General features: G+C 39.6%; 1 protein-coding gene across 1 annotated transcript; it reads left to right on the plus strand.

The window, feature by feature from the left end:
* The first annotated feature begins 207 nt into the window (after positions 1–207).
* On the plus strand, positions 208–10,892 carry LOC122745795 (leucine-rich repeat-containing protein 14-like). Its single transcript, XM_043991247.1, has 5 exons — positions 208–346; positions 435–807; positions 1,261–1,377; positions 4,525–5,151; positions 10,331–10,892. Exons 1-5 carry the CDS (start codon positions 208–210, stop codon positions 10,890–10,892), a joined length of 1,818 nt encoding a protein of 605 aa, XP_043847182.1.
* Positions 10,893–19,291: the final 8,399 nt, after the last annotated feature.

The raw sequence follows: 19,291 nt of genomic DNA on the forward strand, positions 1-19,291 counted from the left end.
TGCAAATAGGGGTGTCTTTTTTATAAGGGTCAGCCATGGTTACCAAGGGTTCTACCAGTGGAGTGTTCTCTCCCACAAAAAGAAAAGTATTAGTCAACATGGAGAAAATGGGATGAAAGATAGAGAGATGGAAGAGCCTGGAATTTCAGAGTCCATTGGGGGAAATGGCTACAACAGGTCAACTGTAGATCAACCTTAATAGCAACAATGGAGGGGGAAGGACAGAGTCCAGTATTAGCCCAGGGCTTTACTGCATATGATATTCTCTCCAAAAATGGCTATTTAACTGATGACCATGTTAGAAAAACAGATGCTGTGGTTGCATTGAGTGGGATTGAAAAGATAAGTTAGAGCTGCTAAGCCCCTAGGACTGATTCTTAGCTTTCTGACCTTTCACTTTGGCAGGTATTAGCAATTCTGTGTTTGGGTTCCAGGTTCCCTAACACCAGCTATGTACTCCCTGACTTTCTTAAGTGCTCGGCAACTGGTCCAGGATGAAGAGGCCACATGTAAAATCTTGGAATTTGTACCTCGAATTGTGTATAAAATCCTGTTCAATGCGGCTTTCAAAGAAAATAAGACAAATCTGCTGTATGAGCTGGTGAAGACATGGCCTTACTCACAACTTGAATTCCAGAAGCTGATACAGACATGTGGGTGCTATTCCTGGACTTCTAGGAAGTGTCCAGAATGTCAGCAGCCTCTCACACATCAGTCAAATAAAAATAAAATTGAAGCCATCGTCTTGGGAGTGGTGAGCTATCTAAGGAAAGTGATCATGGATGGTTCACAGCAGCCCCTACACAGGTTTGTCCTTGGGGTGCCTGGGAAGGTTTTATCCCGTTCTGGGAAATAAACTCTTCTGAATTCATTTCAGTTACATTTGCTAAGCACCTACTATATGGAAGGATACTAGGGTCTGGGTTCAAAGGGAGAATGGATAGAGCACATATTCAGATTACTTCATACAAAGCAATCTCAAGATAGGGAGACCACTAACAGCTAATGCGGATGAGAAAAGGCCACAAGAAAGAAATAGTGAGAAGAATTTTGAGTACCTAATTCACTAAGGTAAATTTAAGTGAATTTCAAGAACACTAAATCACAAGAAAATATTAGTAGGAAACTCTCAAAGTTGGACATGTTTAACACATAGACAAGCAAAAAGGAAAACAAAGAATTGAATGATTTTCTGGAGAAATAAAAGCTAAAAAACTTATTGTGTCATCTAAGTGGTAGGAAATGATATCTTATTTTTAGATTTTGGGGGGAAAAAGCTAACAGTGATCAAGTAGAAGTGAAGAGGGCATGTATGTCCAGTATGGGGTCGATTTCTGAAAAGGCTCGGTTTATAAGGGAGGAACCAGCTGCTAATAGGTAAGGTTGGCTGGGTAAGCCCATGTCCATGAAATTAATTAAAAAGGACTAGAAAGATACATGGGAGTTAGACTATAGATGACTCAAATATCAGACTGAGGATTTTGTGTCTGTCTATAGAAAATTGGGAATCTCTGAAGATTGAGTACTACTCAGTGTATCTTTCTAGTCCTTTTTAATTAATTTCATGGACATGAAGTCTGACTTGGTTTAGGAATTTAAATTTGGAGACAGTATGGAGATTGGAGTAGGGAAACAAATTTAGAAGCTATTCAAGCAGTCCTATTAGCTTGAACTAGCCTAAGGACAATGTGATATGAGATAGAGACAAAAAAAAAGGAAATGTGTCCAAAGAATTGAGATGACTGGGAAGTTGGCTATGGTGCATAAAGGAAAAGAAAAGAGGCAAGAAGACACTGAGATTGTGGTCTTGAATCACCATGGACAACAGTTAGAGATGGCACCTGTTATTTGACAATGAACATTTAAGACTGACATAATGGATAGAGATTTGGCCTCAGAGACAGGAACACCTGGGTTCAAGGCCCACCTCTGATACCATTGACTGGGCAAGTCACTGAAGCTCTCAGTGTTCCAGGTAACTCTCTCACTAGAATTTGCAGAGAAGGTGGTGAGATACATGGGTAGAGGGAGTTTCCCATATTGAATTTCCTATATTAATTACATCACTAGCCTAGTCTCTATACACTGGGCTAAAAATATCAAAGAAACAATTTCTGACATCAAAATGCTTACCATTTTGTAAGACAACATGTATATTTCAGCATATGCAAGGTAATATTTTTTTCTTCAGGGTGGGGATGAAGCTATCATTGGAGGGTATGAGGGAAAACATTGTGTAGGAGACAGTTTTTTTCAAGGTGGGGAAATAGACAAATAAGAGTATTAGAAGAAATAAAAATCATTCCCATGCAGAAGTGAAGGTCCAGTTCAAATGAGATCAAAATTTACAGAGGACTTCTTTTTCTATTGCTTTCTGGTGATTGATCTTTCCATTTATGATGTTGTAGTCATTTTATAAGTTTCCTGACTTTTGACTTGATATTACTTCAATTCATCTAAATCTCTGCATGTTTCTAACAATATTCATGATTTTTTTTGCAACATAGTAATATCCCATTACATTTATATACCACACTTTGTTTAGTCATTCTTCAGGCGATGGATATCTACTTAGTTTTCAATTCTTTGATATCACAAAGAATGCCACTATAAATAGTTTGCATTGCATGGGGGCTTTACTTTTATTCATGACATCCTTTTGGGTATGTGGATATATACTGCATTTGTACAGTAGCATCTCCAGATAAAAAAAATTCAGTATTTTCTCCAATGTTTAATAAGTAGCTTGCCAGAAAAAAACCCCAGCACATATTACCTGCTTTTAAGTTTAATTTGTATTCTCTTGGGTGAAATCCCACATGAAAGAAACAGGAAAGGGCTTATGGAGTAGGGGGAGATATGGGGGAGGAGTGAGGCAGTGAATGAGCATATATACTCATCATAATTGGCTCAAAGATCTTAATCTCATCTAAGTTGGCTCAAGGAGGAAATAACATAATTTGTGTTCTTCATCACTATCTAGAGACTAGATAATTAACAAAACCATAAATGAAACCCTGATTTGAAGCAATTGCCAATTTCTGAGGTATAAATGCTCACATTGAAAATTTAACAATTGATTCTCCAGAGCAAGTTGAATCTGACTCCACCAAGCCCAAGGTGTAGAGTTTGCCAGGTAAAGGGTGAGATGGAATGCTGGGAGATTATGATGATTAATTGAACTTTCAGAATTTATGATCATGAAAGTAGAACACAGAGGTGATACCAAAGTTTATGGTTGTTGATTAGCTCTAAGTGCAGCTGAGGTGGGGTGGTAGAATAAGTAATGGAGACTGAATAGACTGAGAACTTCAACATGTCCTCTTGTATGTAAGTAAGAACTGGAATGAGAGGGAGAATGTCTACTAGTGAGTAGATAAATCCAGGATCTAGCCTGGGTGATAAGTTTGTATAGAGTGAATCTCAAAAGAGGAATGGTTTCTCAGTGATCAGAATCGGAGTATGTTAGTAGAGAACAAGTAAGTAGTTTTTAGACTTCCTCCACTAAGACCAATGAGTCAGGAGTTATGAAAGAGGCAGTAGTAATTAATCCATTTGCCAGTAATGCAGTGGAATCGGGATGGAGCCACATCTCAATGAGTGCCAGAAAATTCAAGGAAAAGGAGGAAGAGTTGAGAAAGGAAAGTTACTTATGGAAAAGGTATTCTAGAAGGCCCAATGAAGAAGTATATATAAAGCAGTGGTATATTTGGCAATATAGTTGAGATTGGGGTAGTTGGAATTGAGGGGATAGGAAAGTTAGGTTTGGGGAGAGCATTGTGCTCATTGATAGTTGGTGGTTTGGTATTGCTGGGATGTGTAGAATAAGAGACTGTGGTAATACACTCATCATTGTGGAATGAATCCAGACAGGGTATCAGTGATGTGAAGAGATCCACGGAATACAAATAGTTAGAAGTTTCAAGGTTTCACCTACTCATTAATTACCTGAATGACTTGCCCTGGGGCAATCTTGATGGGGATAAGGGCTAGACATAGGTTATCACTGACATGGAGAACTTTAGGATGTTAACTCTCACCATCAATGTTTGTTGCCAACTTCTCTGCCAGTCAGTGAGCAGAACTTCAACCTAGGTCTTCTTGACCTTGAATCCTATTTCCACTCTGCCACAGATACCTCTCAAGGAGGATCAAATGGAGGCATGCAGATCTGTGATTCATTTTCAGTTGATGTCAGATTCTGGGGCATGCATCTGAATTGTGGAGGTGGAGTAGGATATAGTTGGGAAAGACCCATTTTGTCCAAAAGAGTCCATAGAGCCAATGACTTATGGGATAAAATAGAAAGGTCTGTTCTCAGTGACTCAACCAGTTATGGAGATCCCAGACTACAACCCAGACTACAACCCAGTTGATTCTTCTGCTTGGTGACCAGGATGAAATTCAAGAAGGAAGGCATTTTGGACCTCACTGGCCCTTCTATCATGAGGATAAGCAGAATTCCAAAGGGATTTCTGAGCTAGGTTATGACCTGGATTTTTTTTTTGTCTGTCCTTGATTCAGGAGGCTACAGAAGCTGGATATGACAGGATCATCAGATGGATCTCTTTTTTGGAACCAGAATCTCATAAAGCTGTGGGGTAGAGTAGTCCAGCAATTCCGAGTCTACAACTTCTCACAGCAGGAAACATGGGACCCACAAAGCCAGGCAAGGGAGCAGGTGGGAGAAACATCCCCAGTCACAACTTTCCCAGAGGAAGCTCGTGTAGATTTCCTGGTGGACCTCGAAGTGAGCTCTACTCCTGAAGAGTTTGTAAAGAACACTCTCCAGGGAAATGCCAACAACCCTCTTCGTCTGCTCTGCCGAGATTTCTACAGTGATTACTCCTTTCTTAATGAATCCACAGAATTCCTGGTTCTTTTGGATCCTCTGGCACTCCGCAGAATAGACCTGAGTAATGACAAGATAACCATGACAGATATCAGGTTGCTTATGTCACATATCGTTACCTTTCAAAACTTAAAGAGTTTGAAACTGTCCTCTTTTAAAGAAGATGAAGAATGGTGGAAGGCTCCTAGGCTAAAGGACAACTTTGACTTTTTTGTTGCAATGCTGAACAAATTGAGACATCTCGGGGAGATTGCCTTACATGGTCTTTGTCTTTCAGATCATTTGGAGTATCTGCTTGGGTAAGTCAGGCTGGGAGACAACCCTTGCCCCCCACCATCCCCACACATCTTGTCTTGAAATTCTTGACAGGAAACTGGAAGGTTTTTGTCAACAACACCTGGCCCCTTGGGTCAGGTAGATCAGTTTGAATTCCTAAATTCAGAGACATGTTCCTGTAGCCACTGTAGAGTCATAGCAGGGAAGAAGTGGAAGGAATGTCACACTTGGAGTCACAGAATTTGGGTTTGAATCTGAAACTGATACTTCCTGTGGGGGATACTTCCTGGACAAGTTACCTAACCTCTCTGGGCTTCAGTTTTCCCATGTGTAAAATAAAGATATTTGACTCTATGACCTCTGAGATCCCTTGCCACTCTCTGATCCTTTGGGAGGGGGAGGGGGGAAGGCATTTAATTAAGGTTACTTATGAAATGGATACAAGCCTACAGTGGGCAAGCAACTCGCAGAACATTAAGTCAAACACATGCCTGAAAGTTGTTTCCTCTATAATGACTTCTCAATATGTATGAACAAGCATTTCTTAAGGACTTATATACTATGTGTCAGGAACTGGGCTGGAGATATAAAGGGGGAGACACATTTTTTTCTGCCCTCAGGAGAAAGAGCTTACAATTCCAATATCTAAATCAGACTATACAAAATTAAAATGAGTCATTGAAATCATTTAGAGGGAATGGTGCTCATAGGGGATGAGGAAAGACCTTTAGGAGAAGGTGGCATTTCACCATCTAGTCTCAACTTGATAGTCTCCAAGATTGGATAAACTTGCTACCTTCAATTCTGATGTCACAGCTATTATTTTTGTTATGCAAATAACGTTTTGAAAATGTAGTTGAAATCAGCTATTCAGTACCCTCAGAATATTACAGCCCTCTGAAAGAAGGAAACATTCTGTTCCCACAAAGGCAGGGGGAGTGGCCTGGATGGGGATTGTGAATTTTTTATTTGTTTCTTTGCTTATTTGGCCAACTCATTATGATAATGCTATTGGAGTAGTCTGTTATTTTCTTTTCCATCTCATTTTGAAGATGAGGAACTAAGGAAAAGAGGGTTAAGTGACTTGCCAAGTGTCACACAGATAGTGTCTGAGGCCAAATTTGAACTCAGAAAGATGAATTTTCCTAATTTAAAACCCAGACTTCTATCTACTGAGTCACCTAGGTTGCCTAATTATGATGATAATCTCTCCCAAATTCAAATCCTAAATTTTTAAAGCCTTTTTTAAATAGAAAATGAGCATAGAAGAGCAAAACAAATCCATATATTAGCCATGTCCAAAACAGCATGTAGCTCATCCTGTCTCAAATGCATCATTTCTCTGTTAAGCCATAGATACCATGCTTCTGCATCTATCTTACTAATTCTTGGCTGGACAATGAGTTGATTAGAGTTAAGTCTTTCAAAGTCATTCTTTATGCTGTTGCAATTATTGTATTAAATGTTCTTCTACCTCTATTCTCTCTTTGCCTTTATTGCTTGAATCTATCCTTTTCATTGTTGCAGCATACTATCCCATTATATGCATACAACATAATTTGTCCAGTCATTCCCTAAATGATGGATACCCATTAGTTTCCAGTTCTTTGGTACAACAAAAATGTTTCTATAGATATTTTAATAGAAGTGAATTCTCTCCCTTTGTTTTGGATCTCTTTGGGGCATAAAACTGGTAGTGGTCTCATTGAATCCAGGGATATCTGCCATTTAGTGACTTTTAGCATGTAGCCTTCATTGCTTTTCTGAAACATCTCAACAATTCACAGCTCAACTGAGAGTACATTGGTGTTTGTTTCTCTTACCATATCCCCTCCAACAATCATCATTTATCTGTTTTGTTATCTTTGCCAACCTGATGGGTATGTGGTAGAACTGGGAGCTGATCTGTTTTTACTCCAGTTCTCCTCTATCTTCCTTCTCCTTGTTCATACCTCTAAGATTGGAATTATACCCTTTTTCTTACCTATTTATCCTCTTGTGACAAGCCAATCAACTTATCTTCTATTGGGTTTGCTTATGATTAATCTGTATTAGGGCTCCTGTTTCCTTATGTAGTTAAACTTTTTTCCCCACCAAACTCTGTGATTCTGTATATCCTTTGACTAGTTCAGATGAAAGTAAGGTTCAAATAATGTCAGGTTCCCTATTCTATCTTCCATATTTGCAGAGATTTTTTTCTCTTTTATTTATTTAGCATTTCCCCCCCCTCTTTTATTCAGCATACATGTCCTCAAGGGCTTGTCATGTTAGCCTGCCACAGTACTTTATTGAAACCTAATTTTTCTCCTGGAAAGATTATACTCAGTTTTGCTGAATAGGTTATTCTTGGCTGTAATCCCAGCTCCTTTGTCCTCTTGAATATCACATTCTATGCCCTCTGATCCTTTAATGTAGAAGCTGCTAGATCTTGGGTTATCCTGACTGTGGCTCCACAGTATTTGAATTGTTTCTTTCTAGCTGCTTGCAATATTTTCTCCTTGACCTGGGAGCTCTGGAATTTTGATATAATATTCCTGGGAGCTTTCCTTTTGGGATCTCTTTCAGGAGGTGATTGGTGGATTCTTTCTTTTTTTGTTTGTTTGTTTTTTTGCTCCTGGTTGGACAGTGTTTATCTGGGTGGATCTCCCTTTAAGCAAGCTGGACAGGGACAAGGGTGGATTTACAATAGCAGATAAATTAGGGAGGGGGGCAGGGTTACAACAGGATTTACAGAACCTTTGAGACCCTTTGTCATAATGAATGGAAGATGACATCAGACAGGGACTGGATTTTGCTGGAGACCCAGAACCCATGGAGGTTTCACAAAGCGGAGGGGGAGAAGGGCTGATTGAGGCTCGGCTTCCCATCCAGTCCCATCAGTCCATCCGACTCCCAGGAAGAGGCAGGGCTGTTGCTAGAAAAGTTGGAGTAAGAGTCTTGGGGGAACTACCTTCTGGGCAGGACTCCAGGAAGGGGTGGGAGAAGCCTCTCCATCCTCTGAGGCAGAACTTTGGCACCCAAACCTTTGCTTCAGAAGCCTTTCTTCATCCTGCCAATGATGGCTGGTCATCCTGGCTGGCCTCCCCTGGATTCTTTCAATATCTATTTTACCTTCTGCTTCTAAAATATCAGGGCAATTTTCCCTGACAATTTCCTGGAAGATGATGCCTAAACTCTTTCCTTGATCATGGTTTTCAGGTAGTCCAATAATTTTCAAATTGTCTCTCCTGGATCTATTTTCCAGGTCAGCTGTTTTTCAAGGATATTTCACATTGCCCTCTATATTTTTATTCATTTGGGTTTGCTTTATTGTGTCTTGATGTCTCATAAAGTCATTAGCTTCTATTTGCTCAATCCTAATTCTTAGGCAATGATTTTTTTTTTTAGAGAGCTTTTGTACCTCCTTTTCCATTTGGCTGATTTGGCTTTTCAAGCTATTGACTTTTTTTTCCATGACCCTCCTGCATCATTCTCATTTCTTTTTCCATTTTTTTCCTCTACCTCTCTTACTTTATCTTCAAAGTCCTTTTTTAGCACCTCTATGACCTGAGACCAATTCATATTTTTCTTGAAAGCTTTGGATGTAGGAGCCCTGATGTTGCTATCCTCTTCTGAAGGTGTACCTCAATCTTCCTTGTCACTAAAGAAACTTTCTGTGTTCCACATATTCCTTTGTCTGCTCATCTTGCCTGTCTTTTACTTTACTTTTAACTCCTTCTTAAAGTGGGGCACTGTTTCTAGGCTGTAGTGTCCCAAGCTTCAGGGGGTCCCTAGTGGTATAATTTAAGGAGGGGCAGGTTATTCACTTGCCTGGCCTATTCTCTGGTCTGTAGATAACCCCAGGCCAACTTGCTAATTAACCAGGAAGCAAAACTTTGCGCGCTATGGTTGTTAACTCAGACGAGCCCGTACCCCTCCCCGACCTGGGCCACCACCACTCAAGCCTACTTCCTGGTTCCCAGCAGGGATGAAAAAACAAGTTCTGCCTCAGCACCAGCAGAGAACCCTGTAATCTCTGCCCCTGGCCAACCGCTCAGCCCTCTTGCCAGACCATGATCTTAGTTTCAGACAACACTGGCACTTCCACTGATTCAAAGGCTCCAGGGGTCTCTTTCTCTGGCTTGGCCTTCCTGGGACTAGATCTGTGTCAGCATGACCTCAGGTTTGAGCTCCACTCCTGCTCTGGCACAACAGTCCCCTCCTGCTGACCTTCTTAGTCATCTTTGGCTGGAAAATTATCTCTTCCTGTTCTTTTGTGGGTTTTGCCACTCCAGGAATTGTCCTATGGCATTATTTGGAGGTTTTTTGGAGTGATCATGGTATGAGTTCCAAAAGCTCACTGCCTTTCCCCCAAGATCTTGGCTCTGCCTTGTCCTCAGAGGGAACACTAGCCAACCAACGGCAGGTCCATATCCATGATATATTCCAAGATGGCAAGGGGCCTCCCACAGTACTTTAAGAGACCCTGGAGTGTCCTGGTTTGGCTTTTTCCATGCCCATTAGATCATTAAGTTTCACATTTTCCAGGCACCTTAGAAATCAGTGTGAGTTTCCTGTACCCATGGAACCTCTCTGCTCCACACTGCTAGGTTTCTGAACACACGGATCAGCTAGCCTTTTGTGGAAGATCCTGGAAACTACTACTTGGGACATTAGCTTTTCCCAAAAGTCAGGTTAGGTGGATTTCCACAGTCTACATTAGATCCTTCCATTTGTTTCTAGGTGATATTCAAATCCTAGATTGGCTTAGAGCTTACTTCTGATTCTGGCACTTCTAGAACGACAAGTCCCATGTCCCTGGGTTACTTTATCTCAGGTCTTCCTAAGCTTCCAGGGCTGAAGGGTTTTTATATCTTGACAACAACTTTCCCAAAGTCCTTTCTTTATAGTCATTTTCCTACATCCAGGCCTTCTTTGGTTACCATAAAAGATTCATTTTAGTGGTAATTGAATAGACTTTATACCTAAACTTAAAAAAAAACCCATCAGTATTATCTAGTTTCCTCATTGGTGTGTTTTCTTTCTATTCCATACACTTACCTTGGTCAAAACCTCAATGGTTCCATCCACAGGGCAAATGTTTCCTGCACATGTAGAAGTTTAGAACAGAATGCATTCCACAAACAAGATAGGAGTAGAGATAGCAGTGTATCTCTGGGTTTTGGAGTATAGATAACATTTCTTTTTAAATTTTATTTTCAGAAGTCTACAGTGCCCCCTGGAGAGTCTTCGACTGCTTACCTGTTCTCTGAAAGAGAAGGACCTAAGCTACCTTGCCCGCAGTTCCTATAGTGCCCATCTTGTAAAGCTGGATCTTGCAGAAAACAACATAGCAGAACACCTAGATGCCTTCCTAGAACTTTTAAAGTCAGTGTCAAATTCTCTGATGTGGCTGAATGTGGCAATGTGTGGGATCAAGGACACTGACTTTTATGAAACCATGCCCTATCTATATTACTGTACCAGGCTCTCCCATCTTGGTCTGCATGGCAACCCACTATCTAGCACAAGCACGTTCATTTTCCTGGAAGAGTGCCAGCACAAACTCCCCAACCTGAAGGTAATATCAGTTCCAATCTTCCTGGATTGTTGCAAGAATGTGTCCCAACATGGTCCCTTTCCTATGGTAATGTTGTATCATATTGACTATATGAAGTGTTCCTCAGTTGTGGAGAAAATGAAGCAATTGAAAGTTACAAAAAGTATTACATATATTTTTAATCGAAACATTGACGCAGGTGACTATTTTGACCTAGTGGGTTGACTACCAGCAATGGGAAGATCTCATAGTTCCATCATGAAGATATTTCAATTTCTCATTTTTAAGAATTTTTAAAATATAATTTTAACCATGAAAGATATTCAAATATGCAAAATAAGGAATAAATCTCATCTAAAATCCATAGCATTTTACAAGGGAGAACAATAGGGATTAACAGACAACTAAGCAAGAAACGTTTGATTACTACTTTCATCTCAAGTTGGAAATAACATATATCCAGCCATTGTTCTCATGATCTCTTTTGTCAAAACTCTTCCTCTCTCTCCATTTTTATATATCATTTTAAATAAAGGTGTATTTTAAGATATTGTTTAATCACATGGATGTATCATAATTTATTGTAATTCTTTGTTAGGTGATTTTCCGATTTGGGGCTAATACAACTAAAGCAGATATTTTTATAGATGGTTTACATGTATATATTATGTAACAGATATTATATACATAAATACACATACATACATAATCACAACTAAAATCAATTAATAGGAATAACAAAAAAGCAAATTCTAAATTGGATCTCAAGTAAAACATTCTATCAAATAAAGCCTTCCCGAAGTCAGATGGTCAGCCTCGGGAAACAGTGACACCTTAGTTGAGGTCTTAAAAATAACAGAAAAAGATTTAATCAACATTTTTCAAGAATGTTGGAAGGAGGCTTCTTACTCAGTTGTGGGCAGAATTAGATGACATGTGGCCCTTTAAATTTTGAAATTCTGTGAGTTTTTTTTCTAAAATCCTAGGAAGGCAATTGAGTCAGCAGATGATCTTTTGACTAAGCCCAGGTTTCCCCATAATGGCTCAAAACAGTGAAAGCTACCCCAAATAAGATCAGCCAGAAAAAAAGGGGAACAGAAAGTTCTTGCAGAAAAACTTTTGGGTCAAAGAAATAACTAAAGAAAATATTCCCAACAAGATAAATGTTGTGATATAAAAGCCCAAATGGGAAGAAGACAACAATAATACCACAGTTGTAAGAGGCAAGGCATATGCCCCATGAACCCCTAAGGTGGCTAAGAATCACAATAGATCTCAAGTACTAGAAATTAGATGATAAAAATAATTTTAGAAGACTAACAGAATTTAAAATCATGGAAAAAATGGGACCTTAGAAGGGCAGGGAAGTTTCATGAAGAAGCAGAGACACAGAACACAAGAATGAATTGGTAGAATCAAAAGAAAGCATAGAAATGAAAAGATGCAAAAAATTTTGAAATGGCAACTAGAAGACCTCATTTTTTTAAACCAAAAGGGAGAAAATTAGGTTACAGCCACCAGTAAAACATTCTGGGTATTATTGGCAAAATACAAAGCAAAGCTTAAGATTGTTAGAGGCAAAAAGCATAAGAACATGGACAGGAAATATTGGAAAGAATGTGCAAAGTAACAATCCATAGGATGCTAACAGATATTCCCAATTTAACTCATCAAGAAATATAATAAACAATTTTTACATTTAATTTTTATTTTTTCTTATTTACATGTGAACAAAAATTTCAACATTTGCTTGTTAAAATTTTGAATTCCAAATTCTTTCCCTCCCTTCTTTTAGTCCCCTCTCCTTGAGAAGACAAGCAATTTGATATAGATTATATATGTGCAGTTATGTCATTTTCATATTAGCCATTTTGTAAAAGAAAAATGCAGACCAAAAAACCCAAGAATAATAAAGAATTTTAAAATTATGTTTCAATCTGTATTCAGATGCCATCAGTTTTTTCTCTGGAGGTGGATAGCATTTTCCATCACAGGTCCTTTAGAATTGCTTTGGATCATCATATTGCTGAGGATAGATCAGTCATTCAGAGTTGATCATCGGATAATATTTCTGCTACAATTACTGTTACTGTTATAATGTTCTTTTGGTTCTGCTCATTTCATTGTGCACCAGTTCATGTAAGTCTTCCCAGGTTTTTCTGAAAGCATCTTGCTTATCATTTCTTATAGTACAATAGTATTCCATCAAATTATATACCACAACTTGTTTAGCCATTCCCCAATTGATGGGAATCCTTCCAATTTTTAATTCTTTGCCACCATAAAAAGATCTAAATTTTTTTTCTTCACAAAGGTCCTTTTCCATTTTCTTTATCTCTTTGAGGCTTTGTTTTTGTTTGTTTATTTTCATACTTAAAGAAGACCAAAACAACATCATGATGTTGGGGTACAGTGGATCCAACTGTGGCTGATTGTACCAATACAAGCTCAAAAGGCTCTACCACGAGTCAGACACAAATAGTCTATATGAGATGTCTCCAAGTTTGTGCATGTCATGTTTCATTTGAGCTACTGCCACTCTGCTTTGCTCAGAGCAAAGCACCTTCTTTGAAGTGAACACACTACATGGGGTGGTCCTGTGCCATTATCTCCCATGTGTCATAATCAATGCCTAAGTTCTTGAGAGAGTCCTTGAAAGTGTCCCTGTATTATTTCTGACTTCCTTATAAATTCCCCTTAAAATGGTCTTTTAGGGAAATATAAGTTTGGCATTTTAACAATGTGGCCAGCCCATGAGAGTTGCACTCTTTGCAGTAGAGTATGAATACCTGGCAGTTCAGCTCAAGAAAGGACCTCAGTGTGTAGTGCATTTGGGGTATAAACCTAGTAGTTCCTATTGCTGGGGCAAAGGGTATGCACAGCCCTTTGGGCATGCTTGCAAATTGCAATGGTTGGATCAGTTCAGAACTCTATCTATGCTGAATTAGTGTCCCTAGTTTTGCACATTCCCTCCAACATTGGTCATTTCCCTTTTCTATCAAATTAGCCAATCCTATAGGTAGGATCATGGAGTTGTTTTAATTTTCATTCTCTAACCAGTGGTGATTTAGAGCATTTTTTAAGACTATAACTATAGTTTTGATTTCTTTTTCTGAAAATTGCTTGTTCTTATCCTTTGACCATTTATCAATTTGGGAATGAGTCATATTCTTGTACTTTTGACTCATTTCTCTATATATTTGAGAGATGAGGCCTTTTCAGAGACATTTGCTGTAAAAATTTCCCTCCATATTCCTGCTTCTCTTCTAATCTTGGATGCACTGGTTTTCTATGTGCAAACTCTTTTTAATTTGATGCAATCAAAATTATCCATTTTATATTCTGTAATGCTCGCTATCTCTTATTTGGTCATAAATTCTTACCTTATCTATAGATCTGACAGGCTAACTATCCCATGCTTTCCTAATTTGCTTACAATATCACCTTGTAATGTCTAAATCATTCACCCATTTTAACCTTATCTTGGTATTGTAAGAATATTTTAATTTACTGGCCTAATTTGGAGGGCCTACTCTGACTGGAGGACTAATCTGGGGACATTTGACTGACTGGCTATCTGACTGCTATTAACTTAGTATGGGCTGTTTAAAAATCTCTCCACACTGCTCCCAAATTGATAAGCAAAAGATTAAGAAGCCTCTTAACTGGGGCAGCTAGGTGGCACAGTGGATAGAGCACCAGCCCTGGAATCAGGAGTACCTGAGTTCAAATCCGGCCTCAGACACTTAACACTTACTAGCTGTGTGACCCTGGGCAAGTCACTTAACCCCAGCCGTCTAACTCCCAGGTCTATATATATCTTCCTTCTCTCCACTCAAATCTCGGGGTTCCCTGTGCCCCCCCCACACACCAAGCTACTCCATTAGCCAGGGCTGCAGCTGGGGGGGCACTTGAGTGTCCCGTGCCCACACCCAGGGCTTCAGGGGCCCGTGTCCCCTGCTGTGTGCCCAGGGACCTCTGCACGGGCTGTGCTAGAGGCCAGCCTGGACAAGCCCGGGATCTCTCAGATTGATCCTCTCAGGGTTGAGGGAGCTGCAGCTTTTCCCCCGCAGCTGTCTGACCTGGTGTCTTGTACAGCCCACCAGGCTTTTTTGCTCAGCTGAAGAGGAGGGGGAGGGGCACCAGCCCCTCACACAGAGAAAACCTTGAGGGCCTAAGGCTTTCTAATCTCAGCCCTCAATATCAAAATATATTTCCACAGTATGCAGTGTGAGATATTGGTCTATGTCTAGTTTCTGCCAAACTACTTTTTAGTTTACCCAGCAATTTTTGTCAAATAGTGATTTCTTGGGGCAGCTAGATGGCGCAGTGCATAGAGCACCGGCCCTGGAGTCAGGAGTACCTGAGTTCAAATCCGGCCTCAGACACTTAACACTTACTAGCTGTGTGACCCTGGGCAAGTCACTTGACCCCAGTTGCCTCACTAAAAACAATTAAAAAAAAAAATAGTGATTTCTTGTTCCAAAATCTTGAATCTTTGGGTTTGCCAAACACTAGATTATCATAGTCATTTATTACTGTCTATTGTAAGCCTAAATGATTCCACAGATGTACCACACTATTTCTTAGCCAGTACCAGGTTGTTTAGATGATTACTGCTTTATAGTACAGTTTAAGATCTGGTACCGCTAGACTAGCTTCCTTCACATTTTTTTCATTCCCTTGATATTCTTGACCTTTTTTCCTTCCAGATGAATTTTATTACAATTCTTTAGCTCTATAAAAATTGTTGTTAATTTGATTGGTATGGTACTGAATAAGTAAATTAATTTAGGTAGAATTGTCATTTTAATTTTTTTTATTTTTTGCAGAGCAATGAGGGTTTAGTTACTTGCCCAGGGTCACACAGCTAGTACAAATGTCTGAGGTCGGATTTGAATTCAGGTCCTCCTGAATCCAGGGCCAGTGCTTTATCCACTGGGCCACCTAGCTGCCCCCTGTTATTGGGAGTTTTTGTTTATTTGTTTTGAATTGTCACTTTTATTATATTGGCTCACTTACCCATAAGCAACTGATATTTCTCCAACTGTTTAGATCTGACTTTGTGTGAAAAGTGTTTTGTAATTAGTATTCATATGGTTTCTGGGTTTGTCTTGGCAGTTAGACTCCCAAGTATTTAATATTGTCTGTAGTTATTTTATTTTGTTTTTCTTGCAACAAACATTTATTTTATTTTTTCCAGTTACGTGTAACGGTAGTTTTCAACATTCATTTTCATAAGATTTAGAGTTCCAAATTTTTCTCCCTCTCTCCCTTTCCTCCCCCCTCCACAAGACAGCAAACAATCTGATATAGGTTATATATGTACAGTCCACAAGTGCTCTTTTTATCAGTTTTTTTCTATGGGGAGTAGATAGTAGGCTTCATCATTAGTCCCTTGGGATTGTCTTGGATCATTGTATTGCTGAGATTTTTTAAGTCATTCACAATTGCTCATCAAACAATACTACTGTCACCATGCACAATGTCATCCCAGTTCTGCTTACTTTACTATACATCAGTTCATATGAGTCTTTCCAGGTTTTTCTGGGATCACCCTGTTTGTCATTTCCTATAGCACAATACCATTCCACTACAATCATATACCACAGCTTCTTCAGTCATTCCTCAATTGGTGGACATTTCCTTGATTCCCAATTCTTGGCTACCACAAAGAGTTGCTATAAATATTTTTTGTATAATTTCCCCCCCCCTTTTCTCTTTTTCACAATTACTATTGCTGTTTCCCTCTATCCTATTCCCTTCCCCATGATATTTACTCTATTATCTATCTTCTTTCACCCTATCCTTCTTCAAAAGGGATTTGCTTCTGTTTGTCCCCTCCCCCAATCTGCCCTCTCTTCTTTTGCCCCCCTCTCTTTATCCCTTTCTCCTCCTATTTTCCTGCAGGGTTAGATAGATTACTCCACCCAATTGAATGTATGTTATTTCCTCCTTGAGCCACTTCTGATGATATTAATGTCTTTAAGCCAATTCTGATGAGTGTTAGGCTCATTTACTGCCCAGATTAAATAGGTTACTCCACCCAATTGGTTGTATGTGTTAATCCCTCCTCGAGCCAACTCTGATGAGATTGAGGTCTTTGAGCCTATTCCGATGAGTGTAAAGTTCATTTACTGCCCTGCTCCTCCCCAAACTCTTCCCCCACTTCATAAGCTCTTTCCTATTTCTTTCATGTGGGATTACAGCCCATGCTACCTCTGCCCTTCCCCCTCCCCCAATGCATTCCTATCACCGCTCAATTTTATCCTAAAGATGTCATCATGGGGCAGCTAGGTGACACAATGGACAAAGCATCCACCCTGGACCCAAGGGGACCCCAGCCAAAACCCAGTCTCAGACACAAGACAGTCACCCACTGCATGACCCCAGGTATGTCTCCCAACTCCAATTTTTATGGGTCTCTGGGGTCTAGTATTTGAAAGTCAAATTTCCCATTCAGTTCAGGTCTTTTCATCACCAATACCTGAAAGTAATCTTTTTCATTGAAGTCCTTTTTTTTACTCTGAAATATTATGCTCAGTTTTGCTGGATATGTGATTCTTGGTTATAATCCCAATTCATTTGTCCTCTGGAATATTATATTCCATGCCCTCTGGTCCATTAATGTAGAAGCTGATAGATCTTGTGCTATCCTGACTGGGGCTCCACAGTACTTGAATTCTTTCTTTTTAGCAGCTTACAGTATTTTCTCCTTGACCTGGGAGCTCTGGAATTTGGCTATAATATTCCCGGGAGTTTTCCTTTTGGGATCTCTTTCAGGAGGTGATAGGTGGATTCTTTCAATTTCTATTTTACCTTCTGCTTCTAGAATATCAGGGCAATTTTCCCTGACAATTTCCTGGAAGATGATGCCTAAACTCTTTCCTTGATCATGGTTTTCAGGTAGTCCAATAATTTTCGAATTGTCTCTCCTGGATCTATTTTCCAGGTCAGCAGTTTTTCCAAGAAGATGTTTCACATTGCCCTCTATTTTTTCATTTGTATTTGCTTTATTGTGTTTTGGATTCTCATAAAGTCACTAGCTTCCATTTGTTCAATACTAATTCTTAGACAATTATTTTCCTCGGAGAGCTTTCCCATTTGGCTTTTCAAACTGTTGACTTTTTTCTCATGTCTTTCCTGCATCATCCTCATTTCTCTTTCAATTTTTTTCTACCTCTCTAACTTTATCTTCAAAGTCTTTTTTGAGTGCCTCTATGGCCTGAGATCAGTTCCTATTTTTCTTGGAAGCTTTAGCTATAGGGGCCCTGATGTTTACATCTTCCTCTCAGGGTGCTACTCAATCTTCCTTGTCACTTAAGAAACTTTCTATGATCCTCACCTTTCTCTCTGTCTGCTCATCTTGCCTTTCTTTTACTTGATTCTAATTTCTTTATAGTGGGGCACTATTTCCAGCCTGCACTATCCCAAGCTTCAGGAGGTCCCAGGTGGTATGATTTGAGGAGGAGCAGGTTCTTCACTTGTTCTCTGGTCCATAGATGACCCCAGACCAACTTGCTAATCAACCAGCTTCATGTGATGTAGTTGTCAGCTCAGATGAATCGGTGCTCTTCCCCAACCTGGGCCACTGCTACTCAGGCCTCACTCCCATCAGGGGTGAAAAACCCAAGTTCAGCCTCAGCATCAGCAGAGACCCCTGTAATCTCCCCCCTGCCAAGGGCTCAGCCCTCTTACCAGACTGTGAGTTTAGTTCCAGATAACACTGGCACTGCACCTGATTCAGAGGCTCTGGGGGTCTCTTTCTCTGGTGAGACCTTCCTGGGACTGGATCTGTGTCAGAGTGACTATGGGGTTGGGCTCCACTCCTGTCTCAATACAGTAGCTCCCTGCTTCCAACCTTCCAAGCCATCCTTCTTCTGTAGTTATTTTAAATGGAATTTCTCTTTCTACCTCTTGCTGCTGGGCTTTGTTGGTCATATGTAGAAATGCTGATGATTTATGTAAGTTTATTTTATATCCCATAACTTTGCTGATGTTGGTAATTATTTCAACTAGTTTTTTTAGCTGATTCCCTAGGATTCTCTAAGTCTATCATTTGCAAAGAGTGATAGTTTTGTTCCCTCATTGTTTATTGTAATTTCTTCTATTTCTTTTTCTTGCCTTATTGCTATAGTCAGCATTTCTAAAACAATATTGGATAGCAGTGGTGATAATGGACATCCTTGCTTCACTTCTTATGTTACTGGGAAAACTTCAAGTTGATTGCCATTACAAATAGTGTTTGCTTTTGGTTTGAGATTATTACTACTTATCACTTTAAGAAATAATCCAAATACACTATGACCAGGTGGGATTTATACCAGGAATGCAGGGCTGGTTCAACATTAGGAAAACTATTAACATAATCAACAACATCAATAAGAAAACTAACCAAAATCATCTGATTATCTCAATAGATGCAGAGAAAGCTTTTGACAAAATACAGCACCCATTCCTAATAAAAACACTAGAGAGGGGCAGCTAGGTGGCACAGTGGATAAAGCACCGACCCTGGATTCAAGAGTACCTGAGTTCAAATGCAGCCTCAAACACTTGACACTTACTAGCTATGACTTTGGGCAAGTCACTTATCCCCCATTGCCCCACAAAAAATCCAAACA

This window comes from Dromiciops gliroides, chromosome 1 (assembly GCF_019393635.1).
Source record: "Dromiciops gliroides isolate mDroGli1 chromosome 1, mDroGli1.pri, whole genome shotgun sequence".
Lineage (NCBI taxonomy): Eukaryota > Metazoa > Chordata > Mammalia > Microbiotheria > Microbiotheriidae > Dromiciops > Dromiciops gliroides.